Raw genomic sequence first — 14,835 nt, forward strand, 5'->3', positions numbered from 1 at the left:
AACCTTAAAGAAAAGGGGCCACCAGTTTTCTTGTAGTTTTTTTTTTTTTGTGAAATTAAGCTTAAAATAGTAAATAAAATGTACTAATGCAATGTTTGCACTGTTTGCAAACATTTCTATATGAAAAATATTATATATTTTCTTACAAATATATATATTTACCACTAGGGGGAGCATTTTCCATTTTAGACCTCAAGCAGCTATAGTGAGACTTACCAGCTTTACTGTTAGCTGGAAAATTGGGGCAGTAACTGCTGACATCAGCATTTCCCTCCCCTTTTGGGTGGTCTAATATCCCTGGGGCAGAATGAAGAGCAGCATCACAGGGCAGAGCCATTTTGTGTGTGACTGCCCTGTGATCTGCTATCACCAGCAGTTACTGCATCAGAAACACAGCTATAGAGTTTACAGAAGAGCAGAAGAGAGTGGGCTCAGTAGCATGGTGGGCTGGAGGAAGAGTGAAGTGGTGTGTGTGTATGGAGCAGCGTTATCTGAGCCGAGCTGTCTGTGACTCATCCATCAGTAAGATAAGAAGGAGCTCCAGGTCTGCAGTGAATGGCCAGGCATTGTGGAGGGAGGGGAGAGATACATTGGTATGGCAGAGAGAGACTGATGGGGGAGAGAGACATGTAGAATGATGAGTGAGACACATATGGAGCGTGATGGGGAGAGAGATACACATGTAACAGCAGGGGTGAGACACATGGAGCATGATGGGGAGAGAGATACACATGGAACAGCAGGGGTGAGACACATGGAGCATGATGGGGAGAGAGATACACATGGAACAGCAGGGGTGAGACACGGAGCGTGATGGGGAGAGAGACCTGTAGTATGATGAGTGAGACACATGGAGCGTGATGGGGAGAGAGATACACATGGAACAGCAGGGGTGAGACACATGGAGCATGATGGGGAGAGAGATACACATGGAACAGCAGGGGTGAGACACGGAGCGTGATGGGGAGAGAGACCTGTAGTATGATGAGTGAGACACATGGAGCGTGATGGGGAGAGAGATACACATGGAACAGCAGGGGTGAGACACATGGAGCGTGATGGGGAGAGAGATACACATGGAACAGCAGGGGTGAGACACATGGAGCGTGATGGGGAGAGAGATACACATGGAACAGCAGGGGTGAGACACGGAGCGTGATGGGGAGAGAGACCTGTAGTATGATGAGTGAGACACATGGAGCATGATGGGGAGAGAGATACACATGGAACAGCAGGGGTGAGACACGGAGCGTGATGGGGAGAGAGACCTGTAGTATGATGAGTGAGACACATGGAGCGTGATGGGGAAAGAGATACACATGGAACAGCAGGGGTGAGACACATGGAGCGTGATGGGGAGAGAGATACACATGGAACAGCAGGGGTGAGACACATGGAGCGTGATGGGGAGATACATATGGAACAGCAGGGGTGAGACATGGAGAGTGATGGGGAGTGACCCCCCCCCCCATAGACCAGCACACTGCCATATGGATCACGCATAATGCTGCCATATCTTTATCACATAATACTCCCATAAAAACCACACATTATACCGCCATATATATTTATTACTTAATACTGCCATATAGATCACACATGATGCCACCATATATATTTTTTACATAGTACTGTCATATAGACTACACTTGATGCGGACAAGTATGTGTGATCTGTATTATGGCATTATGTGTGATCTATATGGTGGTATTATGTTTGATCAGTATGGTGGAATAATGTAAAAAATATATGACTATTATATGATAACTATATTGTGGGATTATGTGTGATCTATGTGGCATTATTATGTGACAATTATATGGTGGTTTTATGTGTGATCTACATGGTGTTGTGTGTGATCTATATAACGGTATTATGTGTGATCTATATGGCGGTATTATGTGAGAAGTATATGGCGGTATTATATGAGAACACTATGGCGAGATTATATGAGAACACTATGGCGGTATGTGTGATCTATATGATGGTATTATATGAGAACTATATGGCGCCATTATGTGTGATCTATATGGCAGTATTATGTGAGAACTATATGATGTTTATAGCCTAGGAAGGCTAGGAAGGGGTTAATACCCATGGATCTTCCCAGGCTATGAATATCAGCCTGCAGCTGTATATTTAGCCTTTACTGGCTATTAAAATAGGGGGACCCCCCAAAAAACTATGTGGGGTCCCCCTATAATTAATAACTAGTGTTGAGCATTCCGATACTGCAAATATCGGGTATCGGCCGATATTCGCTGTATCGGAATTTCGATACCGAGTTCCGATATTTTTGCGATATCGGAAATCGGAAGTTCCCACAGTGCAAAAATACACTATAATGGAGTGTGGGCGGTGCGTGGGCGGAGACTGCGTGTCTCTGTGCGGGCGGGGTCTGTGTGGGACCGTGGGTGGTCTGTGCGTGCCTGCCGGGGGGTCTGTACGGCCTGCCGGGAGTCTTTGTGTCTGTGCAGGCATCGTCCGATGGGACTTGCTACACTGACAGTGATTGACACATTAGCCAACGATGGGACAGTAGTAGTCCCATCATCCGGCTAATGTGTTGAATATAAAAAAAAAAAAAAAAATTACTCCATACATGCTACATACATACATACATACTACATTCATACTCCATACATACATACTACATACATTACATACATGACATACATATAGACATACAGTACATATAACAGAGTATATACTCACCGTTACTTGTCACTTTGTTCCCCGCAGCCAGTGTCATCTGTAAAAAAATATGAAAAACAAACAAGCAATATACTCCCTGTCCGCAGAAATCCATGAGTGTCCCACGACGATCTCCCGTGGAGAGCAGCAGCATCAGATTAAAAAAACCGGATCCGGCGGGAAAAAAAACGGATCCGGTGGAAAAAACTGCTAATGCTGCTCCAATGTTGGAGATAGGAGATAATAGACCGGCGCTGACCCTATGTCCATGGGGTGCCGTATTCTGACACTGTTAGTGTCGTGCTACTGCTGTGAACACAAGATGTCAGCCCCCAGTTCCTTCTTTCCACTCATATAACACACAAAATCTGTTTTACATGCATTCAAATCTTGGTTACAGCAGCATGTTATGCTACATTACATTGATTAACTAGATGGGTATTTCCTGAAGGAACTACAGATAGTGCTTTGGAATGGTGCCCGGGCTGCCCCTGCAAGACTTTCACACTTGGGTGCCCCTCAGGCGGTCCGATTTGGTGGGTTGGGTCAATCTGGGTCTGATTTTGTGGGCGGGGTAAATCTAGGTCCGATTCGGTGGGCGGGGTCACTTTTGGTCCGATTCTGTGGGCGCGGCCACTCTGGGTCCGATTCGGTGGGCGGAGCCACTCTGGGTCCGATTTGGTGGGCGGGGCACCTTAGGGACCAATTTGGTGGGTGGGGTCACTCGGTCCGATTTGGTGGGCTGGGCACCTCAGGGTCTGATTTGGTGGGCTGGGCACCTCAGGGTCCGATTTGGTGGGTGGGGTCACTCTGGGTCCGATTTGGTGGGCGGGGTCACTCTGGGCCCGATTTGGTGGAAGGGGTCACTCTGGGTCCGATTTGGTGGAAGGGGTCACTCTGGGTCTGATTTGGTGGAAGGGGTCACTCTGGGTCCGATTTGGTGGGCGGAGCCACTCTGGGTCCGATTTGGTGGGCGGGGTCACTCTGGGTCTGATTTAGGGGGCGGGGTCACTCTGGGTCCGATTTGGTGGGCCGGGCCCCTCGGGGTCCGATTTGGTGGGCCGGGCCTCTCGGGTTCCGAATTGGTGAGCGGGGTAATCTACTATCTAATTATCTAAGGGCACTTCCGTCTTTCTGTCTCACAACACCGCTACGTCATCATCTCGTGAGACCGCAATGCACTCTTGGGACCGGAGCGCGCAACAAGCATCGGGTACCGGCCACTCCAGGTGCAACAAGCATCGTGTACCGGCCGCTCTAGGAGGTGCAACAACCATCAGATACCGGCCGCTACAGGAGGTGAGTATGTAACTTTTTTATTTTAATTCTTTTTTTTTTTTAACAGGGATATGCAGTATACTATGTGACTGGACAATATACTACGTGACTGGGCAGTATAACTACGTGGCTCTGCGCTGTATACTGCGTGGCTCTGTGCTGTATACTGCGTGGCTCTGCGCTGTATACTGCGTGGCTCTGCGCTGTGTACTGCGCGGCTCTGCGCTGTGTACTGCACGGCTCTGCGCTGTGTACTGCGCGGCTCTGCACTGTGTACTGCGCGTTCTGCGCTGCATACTGCGCGGCTCTGCGCTGTATACTGCGCAGCTCTGCGCAGCTCTGCGCTTTGTACTGCGCGGTTCTGCGCTATATACTGCGTGGCTCTTCGCTGTATACTACGCGGCTCTGCGCTGTGTACTGCGCGGCTCTGCGCTGTGTACTGCGCGTGTCCGTGCTGTGTACTGCGCGTGTCTGCGCTGTATACTGCGGGGCTCTGCACTGTATACTGCGGGGCTCTGCGCTGTGTACTGCGCGGCTCTGCGCTGTGTACTGCGCGGCTCTGCGCTGTGTACTGCGCGGCTCTGCGCTGTGTACTGCGCGGCTCTGCGCTGTGTACTGCGCGGCTCTGCGCTGTGTACTGCGCGGCTCTGCGCTGTGTACTGCGCGGCTCTGCGCTTTATACTGCGCGGCTCTGCGCTGTGTACTGCGCGGCTCTGCGCTGTGTACTGCGCGGCTCTGCGCTGTGTACTGCGCGGCTCTGCGCTGTATACTGCGTGGCTGTGCAATATACTACGTGGACATGCATATTCTAGAATACCCGATGAGTTAGAATCGGGCCACAGTCTAATAATCATAAGACTACGGATAGTGGTTTGGAATTGTGCTGTACTGTCACTTTAAGAGCTGATATTATCTGACAAAACTTGTGACCTGGTGAGCTGATGTAGATTTCATAGGAGTTGGCATAGTAACTGTGTCTGACTGCGCATATCAATGAGCTAATCAGCCAGGTGGCAGTTATTTTTAGAAATTGCCTCAGAAACCAGCCCATTATAAACGTATAGGAAAATTTCTCCATTGAAACGCATTGAAAGACTTTTTTCAAACACAAATTGCGCAAAAACTACAAATCCGATCGACACGAAAAATACTTAGCACACCTCTCAGGAACGCTGGCTTCGAAATGACACCTCACTGGAGTCTGTGAGTTTAGCGGTTCGGGCCGCATTACGTGCGGACTGAATAATAAGAATAAGAAGAAGTTTACCACGGTGGAATAACAGTATAGTGCTTTGTTCCAAAGCACTATAATTAATGATCTACAAACGCGGTACCTTCCCTTTAATAACTATAATTCTATCAGTCTATTTCCTTCATGATGACCATATTCTCCGATAGATTTTGTCACATCAATCCTGTGTACATATAGTCTTTCAAGGGAATCTGTCACCAGGCTTTTGCTACCTCATCTGAGAGAAGCATGATATAGGGGCAGAAACCCTGATTACAGCAATGTGTCACCTTCTGGTTTGCTTACTTACTGTAATTTTGACAAAATATCTGTTTTATTAGCAGGATATTATCATTAGAAGACTAGTAAACCTGCTACCACGTCATTCTCCATATTCATGAGCTCTATATAACCCCCACCACTAATTGCCAGCTTTCTGCCTATGCACAGAAATCTGCCAATCAGTGGCGTGGGTGGGGTTATAGAACCCTGGGGTTTAGAGAACTGCTAGATCTGCAGCAAATAAAACAAGGTTTTCTCAAAATGGCAGTAAGCTCGGCAGCAAGTGACATCACTGGAATTAGTCTCCCTACTCTTAAATCATGCAGCTCCCAGATAGGGTAACAAAAATCTACTGACAAATTCCCTTTAAAAAGAGAAGGTGCTGTGATTTTAGTTTTTGTATTAATAATTATTGATTATATAATCAATTATTTTTAATACAAAATTAAATTAACTACTTTCATAGTTTTTTTTATTTATTCCCTTTTATTTTTGCCACTGGAGGCTGCCATTTTCGGAAGTGTGGGCGTAAGTGTCTGGGCACGACACTTGCACACCTCACTTACGGCAGCCATGGGCATAAGAGACTGTGGTTGGACTCCGAAAGCATCCCTTACATTGAGGCCGCTCCTCCTGCCTCTCAGCTGTGACCTGGGCACGCCCACTGGGCTGCTAGGTCGCAGCTGTGGGAGGAGATCGCGGCTATTTTGTCGTAGCCCACAGCTGTGGACTTCATTTTCCTCTGTTATTGCACACACATCTCAGTGCGTGCGATGGCAGGAGCTGCCGGGGAGAAGCTGCTGGGAAGTGAGGGTCCAGGGTAAGTATCTGCAGCGAGGAGCTGTGATTGCAGCCTGTACTTCGTATTAGGCCAGCGTCACACTAGACGTATGAAAATACGGTCCGGTTTTTGCGGCCGTAATATGCAGAAATTGTCCCAAAACACTACACTGTTCCGTATTCAATGCGAGGATGCGATTTTTACGCACAAATTTATCCGTGTGTCATCCGTATGGCGATTTTTTCTCGCAGGCTTGCAAAATGAACATATCATGGATCCATCGGCTCAAATATTCTTAAAAAACAGTGTGTGTGCGTGTGCGCGTGTGTGTGTGTATATATAAACTCGAGCGTGAGAAAATATTCTGAAAAGTTCCCAGGCTCGAGTTCATACGAGTTCATCCAGCAGAGGGCGCATCACTGCAACTGGAGGCAACTACAGTACATTCCCCTGCATTCCATTCATTCACTAAAGTTTTACAGGCAGGAGCACAGCTGCATTAGCAGAGCTCCTGGGTGTAAAATGATTTAACCCCTTCAGATGGATTTACAGCGTGGGACAAGACTGAACGACAAGGTATGGAATATTGTTGTTTTTTTTTTTTTTAACTATTTCAGGTGACAAGGGGCTTCAGGTGGATTAAGAGTATAATAAAATATTAAAACACCTTGTGTCTTTATTTCATTAAAATACTTTTTAATAATGTGTGTGTTTCATTAACCATTTCGTACTATTGGATTAATAAATGATAGGTGTCATAATTGACGCCTCTCCATTATTAACCTGGCTTAATGTCACCTTACAATAGCAAGGTGACATTAACCATTCATTACCCCATATCCCACCGCTACACGGGAGTGGGAAGAGAGAGGCTAAGTGCCAGCATAGGCGCATCTTCCAGATGTGCCTTTTCTGGGGTGGCTGGGGGCAGATGTTTTTAGCCAGGGAGGGCCAATAACCATGGTCCCTCTCTAGGCTATTAATATCTGCCCTCAGTCACTGGCTTTCCCACTCTGGCAGAGAAAATTGCGCGGGAGCCCACGCCAATTTTTTCCGGGATTTAACCCTTTAATTTAATAGCTAGAGACCCCAAATTTTACACAGAGACACTTCTTACATTAATAAAGAGGAATATGTAATAAAAGAAGGGATATGAGAAGGTTCACTGTATGTAAACCATGTCTCATATCCTGTCGGGTTTGTGAAGGAGATAGCAAAAGCCGGCAATTGAATTACCGGCTTTTCTGCAATCTAGCGCTGATGTATAATAAAATATATATATGTATAATAAAATATATATATATATATATATATATATATATATATATATATATATATATATATATATATCGGAATGCGCTCACCAATCTTCCAAAAAATCAGCTTTATTAAATCTTCATCGATAAAACTTCATGGGCGGGAGGGGAGGAGTGGAGCTCAGGCGAGCAGGAGGAGACGACGGCCGTTTCGCGCAGTGCTGGCCCTTCAAAGGGTCTGTATGCATGAAGTTTTATCGATGAAGATTTAATAAAGCTGATTTTTTTTGAAGATTGGCGAGTGCATTCCGTTTTTTCTTCTTTTTCATCACATGGAACGTACCTATTTTTCTATGGATTTGCACCCGGAATCGTTCAGTGTGGCTGTTTTTGATTTAAGGTGATGATATAATTCCGATATCTATATCTATATCTATATATATATATATATCTATATATCTATATATATATCTATCTATATCTATATCTACATCTATAACTCACGGACATATCTACTATATAATTGTCTAAGGGTCACTTCCGTCTGTCTGTTCACAGATATTCATTCGCTGATTGGTCTCGCCAGCTACCTGTCATGGCTGCCGCGACCAATCAGCGACGGCCACAGTCCGATTAGTCCCTCCCTACTCCCCTGCAGTCAGTGCCCGGCGCCCGCTCCATACTCCCCGCAGTCACCACTCATACAGGGTTAATGCCAGCGGTAACGGACCGCGTTATGCCGCGGGTAAATCACTCCGTTACCACCGCTATTAACCCTGTGTGACCAAGTTTTTACTATTGATGCTGCCTATGCAGCGTCAATAGTAAAAGGATCTAATGTTAAAAATAATAACAAAAATTAAAAATTATTATATACTCACCTTTCCCGCTCCTCGCGACGCTCCGGTCACCCCTCCATGCAAGTGGCAGGTTCCGGTGCCAACGATGGTATGGGAGGAGGACCTGCCATGACGTCACGGTCATGTGACCATGACGTCATCACACCCTGGGACCGGAAGCTGCCGCCTGCACCACGCACAGGCGACAGAACAGCAAGGCGCCCTCGGATCGGAAGGCGAGTAGGTTTATTTTTTAACCTGTGACATACGTTGCTGGGCAATATACTACGTAGCTGGGCAATATACTACGTGGCTGGGCAATATACTACGTGGACATGCATATTCTAGAATACCCGATGCGTTAGAATCGGGCCACCATCTAGTATATATCTGTTCTATGTGCACACATTTATTTGATCTATTCTTTTCTAACCTGTCAGTGTGATTTTACTGTACACCGCACTGAATTGCCGGCTTTTCTATAGAACACCGGTGCGTATTTCTCGCAAGTCACACGCATGGTCTGTGTGTAATCCGTATTTTTCTCGCCCCCATAGACTTTCATTGGTGGTGCAGCACTTCCTGGGAGAGGAGGGAAGGTAAGTACAGGGTTTGTTTTTTTTTCTTATGCATCTACCACTGCTACCTGCCTCTATATACCACTGCTACCTGCCCCTATATACCACCTACCACTGCTACCTGCCCCTATATACCACCTACCTCTATATACTACTGCTACCTGCCCCTATATACCACTGCTACCTGCCCCTATATACCACCTACCACTGCTACCTGCCCCTATATACCACCTACCTCTATATACTACTGCTACCTGCCTCTATATACCACTGCTACCTGCCTCTATATACCACCTACCAATGCTACCTGCCTCTATATACCAACTACCACTGCTACCTGCCTCTATATACCCCACTGCTACCTGCCTCTATATACCACCTACCACTGCTATCTGCCTCTATATACCACCTACCACTGCTACCTGCCTCTATATACCACCTACCACTGCTACCTGCCTCTATATACCACCTACCACTGCTACCTGCCTCTATATACCCCACTGCTACCTGCCTCTATATACCACCTACCACTGCTACCCCTGCCCTGTGTATCTAATCCTGTCTGTGTATCTAATCATGTCCTGTGTAGCAGACAGTATCACACAGGACAGAATTACCATAGATACACAGCTCAGCACTCATTATCACACAGCTCAGTAGTATCACACAGGGTAGGATTAGATACACAGCTCAGCAGTCAGTATCTAATCCTCTACTATGCACTCCTCTCTCCCCTGCATGTCTTTCCCCATTGTGGTTTATTATTTTTGTTGGAGGAGACGAGGGAGTCGGGGATTATGTGTTCGGTAAGTATGGTTTATTAAAGATTAATAAAGGACTTTATTCTGGCTGTGTCTTTATTTACCATACAAGTATAGGATTAGTAACGGATAGGTGTCTTATAGACGCCTCTCCATTACTAAGCCGTGGGCTTGATGTCACCAGACAATATAAAGGTGACATCAACCCCCCAAATATGAACCCCACTTGCTACCGGGCAAGTGGGAATTGCCAGGCAAAGCGCCAGAAAAGGCGAATCTAACAGGCGGAAGAGCTGATGTTTTTAGCTTGGGGTGGGACGATATCCATGGCCCCTTCCTAGGCTATTAATGTCAGCCTACAGCTGTCTGCATAGCATTTGCTAGTTATTAATTATAGGGGGACCCACCGTCTTTTTTTGGGGGGTGTCCCCCATTTTATTAGCCAGTAAAGGCTAAGTATACAGTTGTGTGAGTGTGAGCACACTCCCCCCCCCCATAGACCAGTACACTGCTCTCCTGAAATACTCTGTGCTCCTGTCACCCTGCTCTTTCCACCATACATCTCTCTGTGACCTCCCTAGACCAGCACAATGCCATAGGGATCACATTTATTATGTGAGACACATATGGTGGTATGTGAGAACACTATGGCGGCATTATGTGTGATCTATATGGTGGTATGTGAGATCTATATGGCGGTATTTTCTTCAGAAAGGGGACCCATTCTAGGGTGGTTCTGGCTGAGCACCTGAGGCAGCTGAATAGAAGGGTCTCATTTTTATTGTTACTATATGGCTACATTTCCCCCCCCCCGTCTGCCTCCCAGCGTCACCCCGTACTGTGCCTGTCACCTCGCTTTCAAACATCGCCAGGGCAGGATCTGAGGGGAATGGGGGCTTGGCATGCAATGTCTGGATCAGAACAGGCCATCAATCAGTAGAAACGTTTCCTGGATTTTTGTGGAGCAGACGGTCTATCAATGTGTATAAAAGACATCGCTCTATGTAAATCCCTGGCGGCTCCGCGCACCGAACAGGGTGCCCCCCATAGACCTGCACCCTGTTCTCCTGAAATACTCTGTGCTGCTGTCACCCTGCTCCCTCCACCATATATCTCCCAGAATCCTTGCTGCCTGCCATCCTCTGTGACTGTTTGTCAGTATAACCCTGCAGTCACCAACAAAATGGCTGCTCAATGTGTTCCTAAATCTCATCCTCTCTTATCCCTCAGCAAACACCCAGGAGGGGAGGAGAGGAGACATCACACACGTCAGCAGACTCCGCCCATAATTACTGCAGTGCTGTAATGTGAGTTAGTTGTACACTAGTTTTTTGTCAAATTTCAGTAGCTGCTCCTCCTAGTGTTTAAAAGTGGAAATGCCAAACCTTTCAACATTATTTTTCTTATTTTACTAAATTATAAACAAATAATATTTTTTTAAGAAAATGTAAATATTAATTCTTTACATTTTTTCAATTGCAGGAAAGAAAATGTTTTTAATGGTACCTTCCCTTTAAGAAAGGGATGGCATTTGATTAATACTAACACTGCCAGGTGGGTCACAATCTGCACTCAGTCTTCAAGCTTTGGAGAACACACAGTTATGTACAGCAACGATACTCTATTACATGTATGCCCTCTTACCTCCCGTCCTTTGCCGTGTATGTGGCCAGGTAGCCATGGTCTTCCCAGCTGTGAACAGTCTCTGTCATTCCATGCCTTTGAAACAAGGGTTGCAGCTCTTTGATAATGGCGCTTCCGTCAGCTAGAAATAGTAAGATGAGAGCAATTAAACATTTCTGAAAGTAAACCCCACACACGCAGAAAACCCAAATGTTATCACCGTTTTTAGATTGCTGTCATTTTACAGGTGGTATTAAATTACAGGTGGTATTCAATTAAAGGGAATCTGTCACCTACTTTTTGGTATATGAGCTGCGGCCACCGCCATCAAGGGCTTATCTGCAGTATTCTGTATTGCTGTAGATAAGCCCCCATGTAACCTGAAAGATAAGAAACACAATAAGGCCCCGTCTCACATAGCGAGATCGCTAGCGAGATCGCTGCTGAGTCACAAGTTTTGTGACGCAACAGCGACCTCAGTAGCGATCTCGCTATGTGTGACACGTACCAGCGATCAGGCCCCTGCTGCGAGATCGCTGGTCGTGTCGGAATGGCCTGGGCCGTTTTTTGGTCGTTGAGGTCCCGCTGACATCGCTGAATCGGTGTGTGTGACACCGATCCAGCAATGTCTTCACTAGTAACCAGGGTAAACATCGGGTTACTAAGCGCAGGGCCGCGCTTAGTAACCCGATGTTTACCCTGGTTACCAGCGTAAATGTAAAAAAAAAAACAAACAGTACATACTCACCATCTGATGTCCGTCAGGTCCCTTGCCGTCTGCTTCCTGCTCTGACTGAGTGCCGCCGTACATTGAGAGCACAGCACAGCAGTGACGTCACCGCTGCGCTCTGCTCTCACTGTACGGCGGCACTCAGTCAGAGCAGGAAGCAGACGGCAAGGGACCTGACGGACATCAGATGGTGAGTATGTACTGTTTGTTTTTTTGGGTAACCAGGGTAAACATTGGGTTACTAAGCGCGGCCCTGCGCTTAGTAACCCGATGTTTACCCTGGTTACCCGGGTGCTGCAGGGGGACTTCGGCATCGTTGAAGACAGTTTCAACGATGCCGAAGTCGTTCCCCTGATCGTTGGTCGCTGGAGAGAGCGGTCTGTGTGACAGCTCCCCAGCGACTTACCAACGATCACGGCCAGGTCGTATCGCTGGTCGTGATCGTTGGTAAATCGCTATGTGTGACGGGGCCTTTAGATTATACTCGGGGCGGTCTGGGGCCTCCCATCTTCATGCGATGACGTCCTCTTCTTTTCTTCCTGCCGCGGCTCCAGCTCACTTTATCTGCCCTGTTGAGGGCAGAACAAAGTACTGCAGTGCGCAGGTGCCGGGCCTCTCTGACCTTTCCCAGCGCCTGCGCTCTGCAGTACGTTGCTCTGCCCTCAACAGGGCAGATAAAGTACGCCTGCGCAGGAGCCACAATAAGAAGCAAGGAAGAGGACGTCATTGTATGAAGATGGGGGGTGTCGGACCCAGACCGCGCCGCCCATCGGACCGCACCGGGACCACCTGAGTATAATCTAGCTTGTTTTTCTTATCTTTCAGGTTACATCAGGGGCTTATCTACAGCATTATATTAAGTTGAAAGGGTAAAACCTGTTTTAATATATAAACCTAGGCTCACCAAAGACCCAGGTTGTGGATCTATGGTAGACTCACACTGGTCAGTCTTGTCACTTCGGGGTGGATCCATAGGAAACTCAACAACATTGGAGTCATGAACTTACAGGGTTGTCCCCTATCTGAAAAATTCCTGTTTAAAGTCCCATTTGTAAAATAAAAATAATAGATACTCATCTTCCTCACCGGGCCGGTTTCAGAGATGTCGGTGCTAAGACTCAGACTCGTGTGAGCCCTGCTGCCAATCAGAGGCTGCTATTAGGCCGCTGCGCTCTCACTTCCTTTGGATGAACCTCGGACACGCAGAAGTGAGAGCACAGCAGCCAAAATAGCGGCCGCAGATTAGCTGCAGGGCTCATGTAGCATATCAAAGTCGCGCAAGCCCTGGGACACCCGGTGCCAACATTGCTAGAATGGCGCGGATGCAGGAGGTGAAAATATGCTTTGTTTCTTTTGTAAAGGGGACTACTTAGTTTAATAGGGAATTTTCCGAGAAGTTATTAATAATCTGCAAAAGTTGTAAACAGCCAAGAAACCTCACAAAAATTATGAGACTAAAATAATATCCTCAACTAGCACAATAGGTATAAAAAAAAAAAAAAAAGATGCAATGAGCTGCAGCACATAGTGTACAGTGCATAGCTTATACCTTCTGCAAACCTTTCAATACCAATACTACAGCAGTATAAAAATCTGCGCAGGGTTAGAATATCAGAATATAAGACAGTAGTAAGTAAAACATGGTAATTAGTAAGCATCTACTATATAATTGTCTAAGGGTCGCTTCCGTCTGTCTGTCTGTCACGGAAATCCCAAGTCACTGATTGGTCGCAGTCAAACGGCCACGACCAATCAGCGACAGGCACAGTCCGGCCGCGAAATGGCCGCTCCCTACTCCCCTGCCGTCAGTGCCCGCTCCATACTCACCTCCAGTCAGCGCTCACACAGGGTTAACGGACCGCGTTATGCAGCGGTGTAACACATTCCATTAACGCTGCTATTCCCTGTGTGACAAACTTTTTACTATTGATGCTGCCTATGCAGCATCAATAGTAAAAAGATCTAATGTTACAAATAATAAAAAAATCATTATATACTCACCTTCCGGCGCCTTTCCCGCTCCTCGCGACGGTCCGGTCCATGCATTGTGGTCTCGCGAGATGATGACGTAGCGGTCTCGAGAGACCGCCACGTCATCATCTCGCGAGACTGCAATGCACTCTTGGGACCGGAGCGTCGCGAGGAGCATCGTTAAACGCTGGCTGGATCCGGGGGGGCCGACGGAGGGTGAGTATAACTATTTTTTATTTTAATTATTTTTTTTTAACAGGGATATGGTGCCGACATTGCTATATACTACGTGGGTTGTGTTATAATCTCTGTGCTATATACTACGTGGCTGTGGTATATATTAAGTGGCTGGGCAATATACTACATTGCTGTGCTCTATACTACGTGGCCTGGGTTATATACTGCATGGGCTGTGTTATATACTACGTCTCTGTGCTATATACTACGTGGCTGTGCTATATACTACGTGGGCTGTGCTATATGCTACGCGGGCTGTGTTATACGCTACTTGGCTGTGCTATATTTCTCTGCTGTATCTGTGCATCATGAATCATGGTATGTGTTAAAGAGGGGGGCCCACTGAGACTCTTTTGCCCAGGGCCCTCAAAAACCTGGAGCCGGCCCTGGCTTTGCTAATTGGTCGCGGCCGGCCGAATCCTGTGTATAAATTGCATCATTGTGAAATCTTCATAAATAAGCTACATACATATTCTAGGATACCCGATGCGTTAGAATCTGGCCTCCATCTAGTAGGTAATATGTGGCTTTTCCAGAGGAATGCAACATATGTTCCTGCAGCCACCTCAGGGGT

General features: G+C 46.8%; 1 protein-coding gene across 1 annotated transcript in view; it reads right to left on the reverse strand.

The window, feature by feature from the left end:
• SMS (spermine synthase) overlaps window positions 1–14,835 on the reverse strand; it is a 215,843-nt gene that overhangs the window by 166,199 nt on the left and 34,809 nt on the right. The window contains exon 2 of the mRNA XM_077294606.1: window positions 11,345–11,465. Coding sequence (XP_077150721.1) covers window positions 11,345–11,465 — 121 coding nt within the window. The remainder of the gene's footprint in view (window positions 1–11,344; window positions 11,466–14,835) is intronic.

This window comes from Ranitomeya variabilis, chromosome 3, assembly GCF_051348905.1.
Source record: "Ranitomeya variabilis isolate aRanVar5 chromosome 3, aRanVar5.hap1, whole genome shotgun sequence".
NCBI lineage: Eukaryota > Metazoa > Chordata > Amphibia > Anura > Dendrobatidae > Ranitomeya > Ranitomeya variabilis.